Source organism: Chenopodium album, chromosome 24, assembly GCF_948465745.1.
Source record: "Chenopodium album chromosome 24, dcCheAlbu1.1, whole genome shotgun sequence".
In the NCBI taxonomy this organism is placed as follows: domain Eukaryota; kingdom Viridiplantae; phylum Streptophyta; class Magnoliopsida; order Caryophyllales; family Amaranthaceae; genus Chenopodium; species Chenopodium album.
Window position 1 is genome coordinate 357,844 of NC_137857.1, and position 17,400 is coordinate 375,243.

At 33.6% G+C, this 17,400-nt stretch overlaps 2 protein-coding genes across 2 annotated transcripts; both read left to right on the forward strand.

Moving 5' to 3' along the window:
• Window positions 1-3,255: 3,255 nt before the first annotated feature.
• On the forward strand, window positions 3,256-4,901 carry LOC145611853 (transcription factor MYB36-like). The gene is made up of 3 exons (XM_081667234.1): window positions 3,256-3,422; window positions 3,633-3,762; window positions 3,887-4,901. Exons 1-3 carry the CDS (start codon window positions 3,287-3,289, stop codon window positions 4,677-4,679), a joined length of 1,059 nt encoding a protein of 352 aa, XP_081523360.1. The 5' UTR covers window positions 3,256-3,286; the 3' UTR covers window positions 4,680-4,901.
• Window positions 4,902-7,747: 2,846 nt separating this feature from the next.
• On the forward strand, window positions 7,748-17,155 carry LOC145611334 (bifunctional dethiobiotin synthetase/7,8-diamino-pelargonic acid aminotransferase, mitochondrial-like). Its single transcript, XM_081666653.1, has 14 exons — window positions 7,748-8,450; window positions 8,956-9,126; window positions 9,561-9,822; window positions 10,070-10,150; window positions 11,257-11,377; window positions 11,596-11,741; window positions 12,325-12,419; window positions 12,839-12,951; window positions 13,103-13,249; window positions 14,937-15,070; window positions 15,161-15,292; window positions 15,939-16,073; window positions 16,597-16,709; window positions 16,811-17,155. Exons 1-14 carry the CDS (start codon window positions 7,813-7,815, stop codon window positions 17,001-17,003), a joined length of 2,481 nt encoding a protein of 826 aa, XP_081522779.1. The 5' UTR covers window positions 7,748-7,812; the 3' UTR covers window positions 17,004-17,155.
• The last annotated feature ends 245 nt before the right edge of the window (window positions 17,156-17,400 follow it).

Sequence of the window (17,400 nt, forward strand, 5' to 3'; positions counted from 1 at the left end):
TTTTTTCACTAAGTAAATATTTTTTGAATAAGATGAAGAGAATAAGGCTTAATGGGTAAATGATTGGAGGGTAAATTACTTCTTATTATTTTTACTTGTTATTCATTTGGCAAGTTTATCAATGTGCACTTGATCAAAGTCTATTTTTGCAAGTTTTCGGGACCGAAGAAAGAAAACGCAGGTAATAATTGGGATTATTTAGAATTAAAGAAAATTGAGATTATTCAAAGTAAATTGACTAAAATTGGAATTAATAAATTAAATTTTTTCATGAAAAAAGGAAAAGTAACATTGTATTAGAACAATGATCGAACTAAGGATCGATCTTGTTGTACTTCGTATAATCTAAACCCCTAGTGGAATAAATGACATTTGTCACTACAGGAGTACAGGGTATCAACCTCTCGTATTTGTAGATATATATAAAGTGATAATCAAAATAGTGTATTTTGTGTGCGACTGACCACACCATGTGACCACTTATTAAAGAACAAAGTAACCCCTATAACACTAAACTGGTAACCCTTATAATATAATATTGTCCAAGTAACCCCTATAACACTAATAAAGTAACCCCTGTAAAACTGAACGAGTAACCCGTATATATAACACTAATTAACAAAGTAACCCTCGTAATAAAAGTCCACACCGTGTGGCCAGCACATATAAGATTTTGTGTTATCAAAATGAAATACCATCAAATGATGTAAGTAACGTAGTAACTAATTAAAAAATCCAACCATAAATTTTCATACCTTTATAAAATTGTAAGATAAAGTTTCTCGGTCAATGTAAAATAGTACTCAAGTATCAATTGTTGGTCCCTGCAGGCGCCGGTACTCTTGTATCGTACATCTGTTTTGCAAGAAAGAACATAATATAGAAAAGTGATGAACATATAGTTATAATGAAAAGAACATATTGTTAAGAAGTAATGAACATAAATTTCATACTAAGATGGAGTATGTAGATAGATAAAGAGAAATGATGAAGCTAGTATTGTTTAAGAAGAAGTGACGCAGTGCACATTTTAATTTTCAAAATTTTTTCGAGGGAGCTGAGAAATGCAGTGCACAATTGTGCATATAATTATAATAAGGGATTCTTTTTTTTTTTTTTTTTCCTTTTTTTTTTAACTAAGATATTTTGATGGAATATCCTACCTATGCTCAAAAAGTTTTTGAAGATAGTTTAATAGTCTTTCTAGCTTAGCTAACGGTACTTATGTTCCTCAATTTTGGATTTATCAGATTACTTTTTGTATGATTTTGCCAATATATCTTCTACTTGTACTGCATTATTATTCATAATAAAAAGAGCTTTTTGATTAACATTTTATAGAATTGAGATGAAATGATTGAGAATTTGGAAGTCTCACCCCTTATTAATGTATAGGTCTAATATGTAACCATGAAAATTTATAATGATTATGGTACATAAAATGGAAGTATCTTACGGTAACTAATTTCAATTCATATTACCATTGTCGTCATAGTAATTAAAAGATGCTCTACAAAACACATAAAGACGTACTCTGTTATGTACTTATGTATAAATTAAAGGTATATATTTGAGTCAACTCTGTTAATGATCGAGGAGTAAATTCTTTTATTCTCTTTCCAATCCATTATTAGAAATAAGTTTCAATATTATCAATTTAAGAGTCTTTTAACAATTTTCAAAGGAAAGGTAGTTAGTCCAAGATACCATCTTTCAACTTTGTACCATGTCGTGATAAATTCAGTAATCCATCTATCTCATTCAATATAATTTAAACTACTTTTGACTTTGCAAAGCAAATTAAGGGGAAAAAGGTGAATGTAAAACAGTGATATGCATATAAATACATAATTGTACGGGCTAGGATTAAAAGCAATATGATGTAACAAAATTTAATTAAAAGTCAACATGTAAGACCAATAAGTTGGTGATTATAGAGAGTTTTATAATTAATAGTATTAACATTGCATATGGTTACAATTTAAGGCTTGCCACATTGGTCAATAATAATAAGGCCTAGGCCATGTAATCTTCAACATATCAAATCAATTTCGGCACAATAAAAATTGTTCATCATATAAATTTATTAAAAATAGACGTAACTAACACGTTAAGTTAGTTGTAAGTGAATTACGTAATATAAATCTGTATGTTCTTGTTGTTTTTATTAATCTTTGATTTCTTCTATTGCATCCATTAATTATAACAATAACGAGTTTTCAATTTCGTTTAGTAAAAATTACAAAAACATGGATGTGTTTTCTACACATACATTTTATGCATGTCAATTTTCAATTCTCTCATGGTATATAGTGATATATACAAATTTTTCATGAATGAATCCCTAACTCAATTGAAAAAATAAAAGATCGAATATCATATATGGCTCGTAATATACATTATCGCTGCCTCATTATCTATGGTTCAAAGCCAGTGTATGTTTAATAGATTGAACAGAAGCATAACCAATACAGCTCCCACAAACACAAGCTAGCATATCAAAAATCGAGTCGCAATTAAACAATTTTAAATCACTTGGTTGGATTCTTGTAAATGGTTTAATTAGACTTTGGAGCTGTTGTGAATATGGATTATTCCTTCTATCCTCTTAATTAAATTCATCCAATGAATGCAAGCATGAATACAGCAGACAGTACAAGGCAGTTACTAATTGATTTCAAAAAAGATTTAGGAACATTTTCAATCTTACTTAAGGACAAACTTAATAGGTTACATTTTTCTCTTACTACCTACTAATAAACAACTCAAAAGCTTAAAAAGCCATGCATTTTTATATTATATGATTACTACTATGTAACAAATGAAACTTATAATAATCCTTAATTTAATTATTGTTATTACTTTATTTTATGATTAATTAAAGGAGTGAGGGGTTGTACGTCATCTTATTTTAGTCTATTATTACGTTAACTGATCCAAATTTCAAAGTTTAATTAATTAATTAATAAAGTAATACATACAAACCCTAGAAGAAAAACAATTATATAGATTATTTTAATGCAATGTTTGAAGATTGAAAAAAAAAAGTAAAAATAAAGGAGGTGAGATATGCTTAAGACTTTTTATGTTCCTAATAATTAGTCACATTTTTCAACCTATAAAACAAGGTCTTCTCTTCCTCCATTTTTTCATCAACAACAACAACAAGCATCACCAAAAACCAAGCAACAACAACAATTCAAGAGAGAGAGAGAGAGAGAGTTAGAGAGAGTGAAGAAGAATTGAAGAAGATCGAAAAAGTCGAAAATTTTGAAGAAAGAATAAGATGGGAAGAGCTCCATGTTGTGACAAAGCTAATGTGAAGAAAGGTCCATGGTCTCCTGAAGAGGATGTTAAGCTTAAGGCTTACATTGAGAAGTATGGCACCGGTGGTAATTGGATCGCGCTTCCTCAGAAGATCGGTATGTATCTATACTTAATCGCGTCTTAATTATCTTTGTTACGGTGTAATTAATTTAATTTACTACTAATAAGTTTAATAAAAAAGAAATAATAATAGTACAACAATAAATCAATAATACATTTTTGCTAGGAAAAATTATCTCAAAAGTTGGTGTTTTTTGACTTTGGTTCTTGTCATTTATGTATTGAATTGTTGTGTTTGATTATAGGGCTTAAGAGATGTGGAAAAAGCTGTAGACTAAGGTGGTTGAACTACTTAAGGCCTAATATCAAACATGGTGGTTTTACCGAGGAGGAAGACAACATCATTCTCAGTCTCTACATTAGCATCGGCAGCAGGTAATACTACATACTCCCTCTGTCCCTTAATGTTTGTCTCATTTACTTTTTCACTGTCATAAACAAAACTTGTTTTCCCAAATTTTTAGTATGTGAAGAATAATGTCGAATTTTATTTGTTTAGGTGGTCAATAATAGCAGCACAGCTACCAGGACGAACAGACAACGATATAAAAAATTATTGGAACACTAGGCTTAAGAAGAAGCTCCTTGGAAGGAGAAAGCAACAACAACAACAACAAAATGGCTCTAGGGACGAGCTGCCCTCGTTAAGCAGCTCGGCCCTGGAGCGACTTCAGCTTCATATGCAACTTCAAAACCAACAAGGAGGGATTCAAAATAACCCTCTTTCTCTCTTCAATAACCCTGCAATATGGCCTAAATTACACCCTCTTATTCAAGAAAAACTTATTCAAAATAACCTCCAATCTCTAAACCCTCAAATGATCCAATACCCTAATAATTATAGTAACGTTGATTTCTTACAACAAACTCCAAGTCTTGTACACTTACAAGCCAACAATTACAACAACAACAACAACAACGACGATGATGACAATGTTAATAACGGTATGATTAGTAAGGAGCAAGTTGAAGAGTTGGAAAACTCTAGCTTAAATGGGTCAGCATCATCAGGAAGCTCGAATCTTGTTAATAACAATAACGACAACAAAAATAACAAGACTAGTATTGGTAGTTTTGTTGGTATGCCTAATCCTAGTGTTTCGAAAACTGAGGGATATTCAACAGGTATGCAAAGAGTTTTAAGCTTTCAAGCCGAGCTAAATGAGCTTCTTGGTGGTGATAAGTTGGCTGGTCACGAATTCGACGGGATTAATGGATGGTGGGATGCTTCAAGTGTTGTTCTTCAGCCTGAGAATAGTACAACTATGTTGTACAACCAAGATTATGCTTGATTATTAATTTTAATAATTTAAGTTATTATAATTATTATTTATTATTTTCTTGTAATTAGAGGTTATAGAAAGTGTAAGATTTAGGTATAGGTCTTTGTGAGCTTTGTAATGATTTATGGAAATTGTAGGAGGCCTTGGATAAACAAGTGATTGATGTTGGATCGTCACTTTGATCTTGTATATTGTGAAAGTATTAACTGTAATGAATTTTAATAAAATTGTTATTTTCTAAAGAATTAAACTTTGACAAATGTTTTTGAGTAGTTATGAAGTACGTAATTATTTATTATTACTATTGGTACTGTGTAGAAAGACTAAATCAACGTGAACAAATAATGTAAATGAGATTTTATCCTGAGTATTTAATTTGGGGTGTCAGGATTGTTAGCCACTAAAACTAGCTAAAACTTTGATTTTATAAGAAAGTTGACATCCACTTAATCAATTATGAAACAATGGTAGTATATTTTTTGGATTTTGAATTTATAATCTCAAGGTACGTAAAAAAGACTTTTGAATCTTTGATGAAGCCATAATGTTCGAATTTTCATAAGAGCGTTTGATGTAGACTTTATTCTATTTTTTCAAAGGTTAAGAGCCGCCACCCTACTTGGACATGAACAAGCTAAATGACAAGTTTTTATAAGATGAGTCACAAAACAAATTTAAATTTAAAGTCAATTTGAATAACAACGTTGATCAATTCCAAAAACCATATTTTTAGTTTTAATTATTCAATGAACATTGGTTTGTAAATCACGCAGATAGATTTGAGGTTTAGGTTAAAATAAAGGTACAAATTTAATGTGTAAGTAGTTAAGTACTCATGTTCTTATTGGCCTTTTAGCTATGAAATAGATTTTTAATAATGTTTTGTTCATCATTGCTCAACAACATAATGACTCTATTGATAGTCATTGAAGTTATGTGTTAAAGTAGTGAATCATGTAAATATTATTGATAGTCACACTCATGAATCCATTCCAAGTTTCTGGTATGTAGCTTATGTCGTATGGTGGGCTAGAGCAGTAGAGCACCGAAGACCAAAGTTGCACTATGAACCATTCTTGATGATAGTTTGAGTCCACTCTCAATTGTATTCAAATAATTTTTCAATTTTATTAATAATACGCCAAAAGAGGTTCATACCAAGGGTTTTGAATTGGTTCAATGGAAAATAAACATCCTACTTCACTACCTTATTGATAAACTTTTATTGCGTGCATATAATTCTTGTGCAACGTTACTATAATTACATGTTACATACTCCTTTTTTGTTTAAAATGCTCCATTGGAGCTTGACACACATGTCAATACAAAACTTTAACCAATAATACCTTTACTTATATATATAGGTCAAAACGGGTCAAGTGAATAATGCCAAAATGCAAAAGTCCTAATAGAAGACTCTAAAAAAAAGGGAGTATTATAAGTCACTCTACCTTAGGTAGAGTACACGCCTTGTTGATTCCTCCATTTTCAACAAAAGTTTCCCATGAATATTGCTAGAACAAATACTTCGTAATTTGTATGACATGTCAATTGGTGATGAAACTCTTAATTAGGATATAAAAGGGTGTATTTGTAATGGTGGATTGGTAATGTATTTGGTGTTTTCAGTTGACTAAAAGCCTAAAGGCCAATCGATATTAGGCCCCATGATGGCTTTCAAGCAATTTTGGTAGGAAGACACAGTGGCGCATCCAGGATTTTATGGGTGCTAGGTCATGGGTATCGAACTCATAACCTCCTTACACAATTGTGAAGCCTTAACCACTAGACTAGTAAGAAGTTATGGTTATTTAGTGTAATGTTTAATATTTAAAACTCAATTTCTTTTTGTCATAAAAAAAAAAAAAAAACTTATTTTTTTGCTGGGTCACGTGACCCACCGTGCCCAAGGGTGGCTCCGCCACTGGGAAGACAGGATATCTAAAATTATATTTCCTCTTGTTCTATTAAAATTGCGTCATAAAGAGTACCAAATTTATTAGTTCATTTTTTTTTAAAGAAAATTGATTCATTTAAGAGCATGTAAAGTACCCCAACATATCTAGCTATATCAAAACCCTTCCTCTCGTTAAATAGGGTTGTTGATCAATTTACTACTTCGACAAGTATGAATATACTCTCAATTTTAATTTACTAGTTACTTATGAATATTGGTGTTAAACTTATATGAGTCCATTTTCTTTTCACAAAAAAGCATAATGTCAATATGTTACTAAAGTTATCATCGTCTTCATGGAATCCCATCGAATAGGTAGAAAGGGACTCACTTTTTTTAGTTGGTGGATGGATCATGGTATGCTTGATTGGGTATAGGATGTCAGCAAATTAGTGCTTGAGAAAAACGTGCTACAATCCCAAATTGAATTGGCCTATTGTTCATCACATGTTCGATTAGTATGAGGCTATTAACAAAGAAAAAGATAGATGGAGAATGAAAAAAAAAATGTGTGGTTGAAGAATTTATTGCTTGGTGGGTGAAGGTAGTGAAAAAGACTCAATGACGGAGTGGGGGCAGCAAAGAGTTGAGGTAGAAGAGGGAAAATGAACAAAAAATAAAATAAAATAAAATGTAAGCTTATTATTTTGAATGGAAGGACACTAACTTCATCCTATCTCAAGAGCGAGTAAGGATCCAAGGCAAGGTAACAAAGGCAAGAGAGAAAATGCTAAGACCTTTAATGCCCCAATCTAGGGAGATAAAAGGACTTAGAGCTCGATTGAGTCACACCATAATTTCACAAAACATAATTCAAGGAATAAGGAAGACAATGTCCTAAAACTTGTCTTTTTCTGTCGAAAGATAAGGTCAAAGTACCCTATTAAAATCGGGTACCTTTTTGATCTAACCCTGTACCTTTCCGATCTAAAAAATATGATCATAGCACCCCTTAAGCCCTTACCATTAGAAGTTTAGAACCGTGTACCTTTCCGATCACCCATGACCCCAAGCCCCAACCCATTCAAGTATCCAACTACCCATTCAACTACCAATTCAATTACGCAGTTTAATACGGACCAACTAACCAAATCTTTTCCCACCAAAAAATTCCATCTTTCTTAGCTAGCCGTTTCACTCTTCACTTTCACCCAATTCTTCCATTTTCTCTCTCCTCATTCCGCCATGAAAACACTCTCAATTCTCCTGAAAACCTCACATTCTCTCTCCTCAACTCCACTCTCTCTCCTCCATTGCCGCTTCATCTCCTCCCTCCCTCTCTCTCACCCAATCTACACTATCTGGGCTGCCAACACCAACCTCGGCAAAACCCTAATTTCCGCAGGAATCGCTTCTTCTGTCCTTGAATCCCAAAACCCATCTCAATTCCACTACATTAAGCCTGTTCAAACTGGGTTTCCCTCAGATTCTGATTCCCGCTTCGTTTTCAATAGGGTTTGTGATCTCTTCCTTCGTCGTCGCGCTGAATTCTCTCTTGTTGCGTCGAATCATGTTGTTAAGGTGTCGGGTGCTGCTGCTAAGGAGGTTAATGGGGATTATGAAGAGAGGAAGGTGGGTGGTGAGATGGGGTTTGGGGAAAAGAGGCTGATTTGTAGGACTTTGTGTGCTTGGAACGAGGCGGTGTCGCCGCATTTGGCGGTGGAGAGGGAAGGTGGGGGTGTGGAGGATGAAGAGGTGTTGGAAATGGTGGAGAAATGCTTGTGGATGGGTGAGGAGAAGAGTGAGTGTTGGAGTTTGATTGAAACTGCTGGTGGTGTTGCTAGTCCTGGACCTTCTGGTACTCTTCAATGTGATCTTTATAGGTACATTAATGTTTATCCTATAGTTTTTGTTGTTTTTGTGTTGTTTTGTGCAAGACTTTCCTTTATCCGACCCCAAATCATTTTGGGACTAAGGCTTTGATGTTGATGTTGTATTATGTGCTAGAATTTTATGGTAATGTCAAAGTTGTATGTCTGTTTGATAATGTAGTGTTTAATGGTGGTAATGAGAATATCCATTCCTATGGAAATGCTAGTTTAAGACGAAACGTTTGTCGTTAGCTGTTCGTTCAAGATGATTTATATAGTTTGTTCTTGTGGTACTGTTATAAAGAGAAAGCAGTGTTTTTATGCTAATTCATAAACAAATAGGCCAAGTTGTTTCAATTGTTAGATGTGCTGCAATTTCTGTTTCCTTTTTATACCTTTCACTCTCTCTCCTTGAAGTTTAGATGAAGGAAAACTGAGGATTTTCTTGTATCTTGTGAATCTGATCATTTTTGTCAATTAGCTTCTGTATTGATTTAGCATTTTCACTTATCTGCAGGCCTTTTCGTATACCTGCTGTTCTTGTTGGAGATGGAAGGCTAGGTGGTATTTCTGGGACAATCTCTGCATATGAAACTCTAAAGCTTCGAGGCTATGACGTGGTAGCTGTAGTACTTGAAAATCATGGCCTTGCAAATGATGGCTCCTTGCTGTCTTATTTACAGAACAGGTAACATGTGAGGACACTTTTTATATATCTTAGAAAATGTACTGTGGACCGAACCACTTTTTGGCCATCGGTATAGCTATTATGTGGATTTTCAACGAGCCTGTAGGGTCTCTTTCTCTATTCTATATCTTTTTCTCATGGATGCACGATGGAAGAGGGAGTGGGACTAGGGGAGGTTTTTCTTTTCTTTTCTTTTTATTATCAATATCTGTGAATTACTCATTTTTACAACAAATGCTTTCCAGATATGTTAACTTTTCTTTTGATGACTAGACATGTTAATTTTATTTCTATACATAATTAAGGAATTCATTTCAATTTATACCTAATCGATGCACGGGAAGGTTGATAAGTCTTTTTTGACTTGTGTTGATGTTTGCTTTCTTCCATAACTGTTGAGCTAGTTATCTGTTAATGGTGTGAATTTATCTTAGCTTGCCAGTTCTTGTATTGCCACCTGTTCCACAAGATCTATCAGATGACCTGATGGAATGGTTTGATGAATCCCATGATGTATTTGCTTCCCTGAAGCAAATAATGCTGTCAGCATTTTCTCAGAGAGTAAAGCGATTGCATGACTTGCGAAAGAAGGCAGGAGACATCCTATGGTGGCCATTTACGCAACATCAATTTGTACCTAAAGAAAAAGTCACAGTAATAGATTCCCGTTGCGGTGAAAACTTTGCAGTTCACAAGGTGGATATACGTTTTTCTTGTTTATTATCCTTAAGCGTGTATCAAAATCCTAACTCTTTGATTTTCACCAATGACTCAACTAGTAGTTAAAGTGGGCTATATTGATATGTAGGGTCCCCAATTTATATCAACGTAAACTCACCTGAATATAAATTATTGGCAACTCTTAGTCCTTTTGAAATGTGGTTGGCGTAGGTGCTTTTAGTTGTTTCTCCTTTAAGTAACATTTTTATCTTTGTAATTTCAGGCTGACAATGGCGATGTCATGACTCAGCAGTTTGATGCTTGTGCTAGTTGGTGGACTCAAGGACCTAATGCCGCCTTACAGGTTATAGTTTTCTGCTCTTTGATGAAGTATTTTTGTTTCTTCTGTTTTTTCAGTTGAGAGTAAAGACTGATAAGTGATTATTACTTGTAAATATTGCTTTATGACTTAATTCTTTAAAAGCTATGCTCTTCCTTGTTCTTTGTATGTTTTTTTTTCCTTTATTTTTTTGGATAAAAGAGTAAATACATGTAGCAACCTAGGAGAATGGATGCTTTTGAATCAGGATAGGAGTATCTTTAATAAAATAGTACAGAATTTACACTTTGAGTCTTGGACTCTTGGTACATATTATTATATAACTCACCGTTAAATATCTGAATGTAAGTCAGGCAAACCTCTCAATACAAAAGTTAGGCTTGTCATGATATTGTCTTCTAAAACACATCATCACACTAACTATTTTTTCTTTTCCAAAAATCCATGAAGTACCTTGTGTGACTTGTGGCCACTTTTGAATATCATCAGTGTTGATCCTCAAGGAAATGCTATTACCTCAAGGCACTTTTGGTTTCTAGCTAAACTAGACTGGACCAGATATTCTTTAAACTTGAAACAAGCACAGCTTTACACCGTGTACTGGAAGGATCCTGAACATATTAGTACTATAATACTATATAGAAGCACTACCAAAACTTGAGTAACAAGGGTTTTTTTTGCTTATTGGAGTCAATATAGAGCATCATGAATAATGCATGAGTGGACAAAGTGTGGGATCTAGCTATTAATGCCCCCTTTCCCCTTATTTTTTCTGGTTATTAATATTTTTTAAAAAATTGATTTCTTGAATCTTAAATTTTTGTCCCCAATATTTTTGTGACAAGTTAAATATATAGTTACATCTCTGAAATGTACTTCCAATAAAAACATTAGTTGCAAAATTTCAAGAGATTATGATTGAATGGAAATGTCATATTTTAGGCACCTTTGAATGGAAGACAACTGGAAGTTGGACTGTTGGAGTATAAGTTGGTGTATATCAAGTATAAATGTAGTTAATGTGCAAACTAAAAAATAAATTTAAGATGCATGATGTGAAGCAGTACTTTTTTTTGTTGTTGCTGTTGTGGAAGTTCTTTAATGTTGTTTATTAATCTAGGTTGTTTTAGATTGAATTGGCTAGAGATATGGGTTACGCTGCTGCAAGATATGGGCATGTGATGTTTCCTGAGAATGTTTATGAACCAGCGTTGGAATGTGCAGAGCTTTTGCTGGAAGGAGTTGGAAAAGGTGATCCTGGTTTATATACTCGTATATAATTTTGGCAATGCCATTTTGTCCTCACTGTGTTTCATTTTGTCCATGGCTAGCTTTACTCTTCAGCTGTTTGTTCCTGTTCAAATATATGTGTTTACTTAGAAGGGTTCCACACCGAGCTGAGATCCCATGTGTCTTATCCTGGAGATGTCAGATTACCAGTTACTTGATCTGAATTAGTTCTTGTACAGGTTGGGCTTCTCGGACGTTCTTTTCAGATAATGGATCAACAGCAACTGAAGTTGCCCTTAAGATGGCATTTCGCAAATTCTTGCATGACAATGAAGCAATTGTGGATATTTCTGACCAGACTTTCGAGAAATCCATAGAGTTTAGGGTGGGTACTTTTTCGTTTGTTTCTTATCAACTTAAAGATGTTTGCTTATTGTTGATTAAAACTTGTTTATTCTGCTGTTCAAGTTACATTCAAGTGGAAAAGTTTACTAAAGAGAAAACTGAGGAGACACTGAGGTGAAACTGAAGGGTGGAAGAAGAAATTTTTTTAACATGCCTTTGCATTTTTCAATAAACATCTGTCAGTTCTACTTATTGTATGTCTAGATCAGTAAAAGTTGCAGCCATCTGACTGTAATTTGTTTTAGCCATATGATGAAGCATAGTTCCTGAATGGATTAGCTAAACCAAGATTTATTTATTTATTTATTTTTTTATTTTTTTTTCAGTGGAGCAAATGATCATACATTTTTGTTTTATACTCCGTTTTTAAGAAGAAAATGATATACCATTTTATATTATAATTTTATTTTAGGTACATGTGTTCAACATGTATGTATGAACTATAAAAAAATGTTGATAATATTTCTCTAATTTTAACCTTTAGCTTTTCTTTCTTTTTATTGTTTTGGTGATTTAACCAGTGGTCATTTTTTTTTTTGCCTTTTCCAATTTTTATGAAGCAGGTATTGGCTCTTAAAGGATCATATCATGGTGATACTCTGGGTGCAATGGAAGCACAGGCACCATCATCCTTCACAGGCTTTCTCCAGCAACCATGGTATGCTGAACGGAATTAGGAGTACATCTAGTTGCATTTGGTTCTTTTCTGTGTCAATTATTGTTTTCAATTTCCCCCCAGCAAGGGATTCTGCTCCAAGCCTGTAAATTGCCTACTCCTAACCAATCTGTTGTCTATAAAACATGAAAATTCTGAGTTTTAATTTGGTGGATGCTGAATGCCTTCATGTTGTGTTAGCCTCCCCACCCTCTTTGGTGAAGATTTAGTTGTCCTTTATTAATACAAGAAGCATGTGGGGCTAAGAGAGTAAATCCCAACTAGGGCTTATTTAGAATTGCTAATAAACTGCATTAGAGCTTCCCACAATGCCAGCTTCCTGAAAGGGATCCCCTCCCCTGTACCAGGTTTAATTATGCCAGCTGTTATATAGTAATATAATTGATGTTTGGTTTCTGTAGGTACATAGGCAGAGGCCTCTTTGTGGATCCACCAACTTTGTACATGCAATGTGGAAAATGGAATATTCAGTTACCTGATGAACTTTCAGAAGGACATCAGCAGGAAGATTTGAGTAAGTTTAGGGAATTTCTATTTTTATTTTTTTATTTTATTTTATTTTATTTTTTATAATTATTATTATTATTATTATTATTATTATTATTGTTATTATTATTTTTAATAAATTCCTTCATATTGGTATCTTACACAAAACAATTGTGCAGTCTTTGAATCACGGGATGAAGTTTTCTCAAAGAGCAGAGATACGTCAGATGTTTCTAGAAGTTACGTATTTTATGTATCAAAGCAATTATCAGCATTCTCTAGAAGTGAACAGAACAAATGGATAGCAGCTCTAATTATTGAACCAGGCAAGATTATACTGGACTACTTATTTTGTTTTTAGTAGTTTATCTTTAGTGTAAATTTTGACTGTGCCTTCTTATTTTGTGTTTCCTGTAAGCTGCTGATTTTCTATAGGCTTGTGAGTGATGACATCTAGTTTATACAAAGTATTAGTTAGCTTGACTATATGACTTGATAAACTTTCATTTTGAACTGCCCTAGCCCCTAGGTGGTGGTGCATTGGAGAAGAAAAAAAATATTTACACTATGTTTGGATAAATGGAAAACAAGTGAAGGCAAAGGGAGGGAAAGGAAAAAAGAGGGAAATGAAAGGGAGGTGAAGTGAGGGAGAGTGACCTTCCATTTTCCTTCCAAATCTCCAACAATGGAGGGATTCCCTCCATTTTCCTTCCCTTCCCTTGCCCTATGTCTTATCCAAATGAGGAAAATTACACCCCACACTTTCCCTCCAAATATTCCTATCCAAACATAGCGTTAATGGCCCCTTTTTTTAAAAATTAACTGGCTCAAGATTTTTCAAATGATCGACACTTGGTTGCTTGGTGCAGATAAATTTTAACTTGAATTTCTCTACTCTTTTATTGTGCCAAATGAATGCTTTAGAACTTCATGTGGCAATATTGTGCTGTTTTCTTTCTTCTGTGATTAAATAACATTAGAAACTTGAGGGAAAATGCCATGAGGGTTATTTAAATAAATAGAAAGATTATCGGGAACACTTGTCACCGAAAGATGCCATCAATATTTTGTGCTCTGCTTCTTAAATTCTATAAAGCTGCTGGCCAATTAATGCCATTTCAGTCAAGAAACAACCTCTATAATTGTACGGGTATTTCTCACCTCTTACCTGCACTGCATTTATTTTAGCTTGAGGCTACAGTGGCATGAGTATTGTACCTGATATCAAACACTTCAGGATGGAATTGATGATGGGTAGACTAGTACATATTAAGTTAAGAAATGAAAATACCTTATCAAACACTTCAGGATGGAATTGATGATGGGTAGACTAGTATTTTATAATTAAGTTGAGAATATAGGGTGGAAGGAGGGATAGCAATCACCTTGTGGCTTTGTATTTAGTTAAACTTCAAAAAGGGGGGTACTGGGGTTGCCTAAGATAATTGGTCAGTTTATAAGCGTGATTGGTTTAGAGAGTAACTTCATTTGGTGGATAATCCATGATCTTCATAATACTTTGACTCCAAAAAAATGCTTAATATTTGAACCAGCACATGGATTCACGTAACAATTACAAAATTATGACCCTTTGACACTCTAGTACATCGAATTACTTTGGTGCATGTTATGTTTATGTTTTGGATACAGAAGGAGTTGGAAGATTCCCATAGCTCTAGTTGTTGATAGCCTCTAAGTCATTCAAGCTGTTAATAAGACTCCTGCTTCTAAATCTAGCTTGTGCTTCCAAGAAGGAATGTCAAAGAGATTCTTACTTTCTAAATGTTTTTTTTGTCTTTATGTAAAATCTGTTATATTGAATAGATCTTTCTGTTCCAATTTTTTGCACACCTCTTTCGATAAAGAAGTATACAGGGATTTTTTTTTGAAGAAGTATACAGGGATGTTATTGGTCTTGTTATGGTTTATTTGGTCTTACTCATCCTAGAGCTTCATATTGCTTTTGCCGTGCTAAGTTGATATCTAATGATTAGCCTCTTATTTCTTTTGCAGTTATACATGGTGCTGGAGGTATGTATATGATTGATCCACTTTTTCAACGCATCCTTGTTAGAGAGTGTCAAAAGCGAAAAATTCCAGTCATTTTTGATGAAGTTTTCACAGGGTTTTGGCGCTTAGGAGTAGAGGTTTGCTGGCACTTTATTGCTGCTATTCATCCATCCCTCCTTTCTTTTAATTATTATCTGAAATATGTTTGACCTGAATTATTTGGGCAGTCTGCAGCAGAGCTACTTCATTGTACACCTGATATAGCCTGCTATGCTAAGCTATTGACTGGTGGGATTATACCTTTAGCAGTTACATTAGCTACAGAAGCTGTTTTCGATACATTTATGAGCGACTCAAAGGTAAGTTTGCTTGAATATCTGCATGTGAGTATTTTGTTAATGTTATGCTTCTTTTTGGGGCAATTTTTGGAATTTGTATGGAAAGGAAATGATGAAGTACAAAAATGATTACACTTGTTAGTGATGAGATTGTAGTAATTGTAAAGCTTTTGTAGAGTTCGCCTAATACAACAGCACAACCACAACAACAACAACAAAGCCTTAGTCCCAATATATAACAGCACAATAACAACTTATAAAATATACTAGTAAAATTAACAAACATTTACTTTCCCTTCAATTGATGATAAAATTACAGGGTGGGTAACTTGTCTACAATGATAGAAAATATATAAATTAGAATTTCCCTTTTATTTCCTTGCTTTCATAACTTAATCCTTAGTTTTCCATGGCAATATTTCCTTTTTCCCTTACTCATCCGACATGGAAAACAACACAGCATGATTGCAGATTTGTTAATATTTTTGGCATGCTTTTCAAGTTAATTAAAAATGTTTCCAAACTCAAAATCAATATGTTAAGATCTACTGATTTAAATATCTGAGTCCTGTAAACTTACTAGTATCTTTTCTATTACTTATTGTGGGTGAATTTTGAACCATTATTTTCTGTTTTGATAATTAAATGCTTGCATATCTTTCTTCAGCTGAAAGCACTTTTGCACGGTCACTCTTATTCCGCACATGCTATGGGATGTACTGCTGCTGCTAAATCTATTAAGAATTACAAAAATGAAAAGAAAAACCCAAACTTGACACCTGATGGAAGAGCACTCAAAGAGGTGAGCAACTTTTCTTAATTTTTTATATACATCCGGGGTGCACTGTGCACCCAACAAAGCCAAGGTTAGTTTTTGCTCTTCATTTGATGATTAAATGAAAAACAATCATCAATACTCATGGGTGCACCGTGCACCCGGGTGTATATAATAATCTCTCACTTTTCTTGGATCGGAAGAGTAGCTTTGCAAATTTTAGTTTTGTGTTTGTGTCTGTTCGATTGTGTGGATTTAAAATTTTCTCTATGTGAGGAAACCTTGAAATTTATTAATGTTCAATTATTTATATTAGTGTCTTGGATAAACATCATTATATCATAATTACATATTTATCCTGCAAAGGTTAACATCATCAGTGTCTTGGATAAACACTTTGCAAATCCTGAAGAATGTATCATCTTTGTTTAACAAAATAGTACAGTTTGAACTTCTTGGTTTTAACTCATTTAGCTCTTCAATTCAATTATTTTAGTATATATTGTCATGTTTCACTTGAGCCAGTATCTTTTTATTTTATGCTTGTCAGATATGGGATGCAGAACTTGTTAAAAAGATTTCAATGCATCCACAAATCAAAAGGTTGATGGTGCTGGGAACAGTTTTTGCAGTGGAGCTCCAAACTCGTGGTTCAAATGCTGGGTAATATCATCGAACTAGTTCATTTGATTCTTTTCGTAGTAGTTCAAAAACTTTTCATCCTCAAGTATTTCTAATAAGATCAAAACATTCTTGCCTTATAGGTATGCATCGACTATTGCTACATCAATCCTTCAAAAGCTTCGTGAAGATGGCATATACGCAAGGCCTCTGGGGAATGTTATTTATCTAATGTGTGGACCTTACTCTTCTCCTACTACCTGTAGTCAATTGCTTGTGAAATTATACCATAGAATTGATGAGTTTCACAAGAGTAGTACGTCTTCAGGTTTATAAGCTCTCTGATTAATGTTGCATCATTTAGTTGAAAACTTTTGCTAGAGTTATTTTGTAAGAGATAATAAGGCATAGTAGATGGCAGAGATTGTTGCACATCGACTATTTAATGTTCAAAGATTATCTATCTGAGCTCTTGCCTCTTTTTCTATCTCATGTTCAATTATTATCAATATTATCTATCTGAGCTCTTGCCTCTTGGTCTATCTAATGTTCAATTACAGAACTACTATAGTTTTCTGGGCTCATTTTACATCTTGCGCAATCATACTTCACAATAGTACTTGCTTTGAAAATTATATGATGTATTTTTTGTTTTGTATCAAGAAATGCTGAAGTTCTGAGTTATTCAACCGATCAATAAGCTACCAAAGATGAATCTATGTGAATGTTTGTT

Coding starts and splice junctions, on each gene's coding strand:
- LOC145611853 (XM_081667234.1), top strand. CDS start 3,287: ATGGGAAGAGCTCCATGTTGTGACAAAGCTAATGTGAAGAAAGGTCCA. Junction 3,423..3,632: donor CGCGCTTCCTCAGAAGATCG/GTATGTATCTAT, acceptor GTTTGATTATAG/GGCTTAAGAGATGTGGAAAA. Junction 3,763..3,886: donor TACATTAGCATCGGCAGCAG/GTAATACTACAT, acceptor TTATTTGTTTAG/GTGGTCAATAATAGCAGCAC.
- LOC145611334 (XM_081666653.1), top strand. CDS start 7,813: ATGAAAACACTCTCAATTCTCCTGAAAACCTCACATTCTCTCTCCTCA. Junction 10,151..11,256: donor GACCTAATGCCGCCTTACAG/GTTATAGTTTTC, acceptor AGGTTGTTTTAG/ATTGAATTGGCTAGAGATAT. Junction 16,710..16,810: donor ACTCGTGGTTCAAATGCTGG/GTAATATCATCG, acceptor CTTGCCTTATAG/GTATGCATCGACTATTGCTA.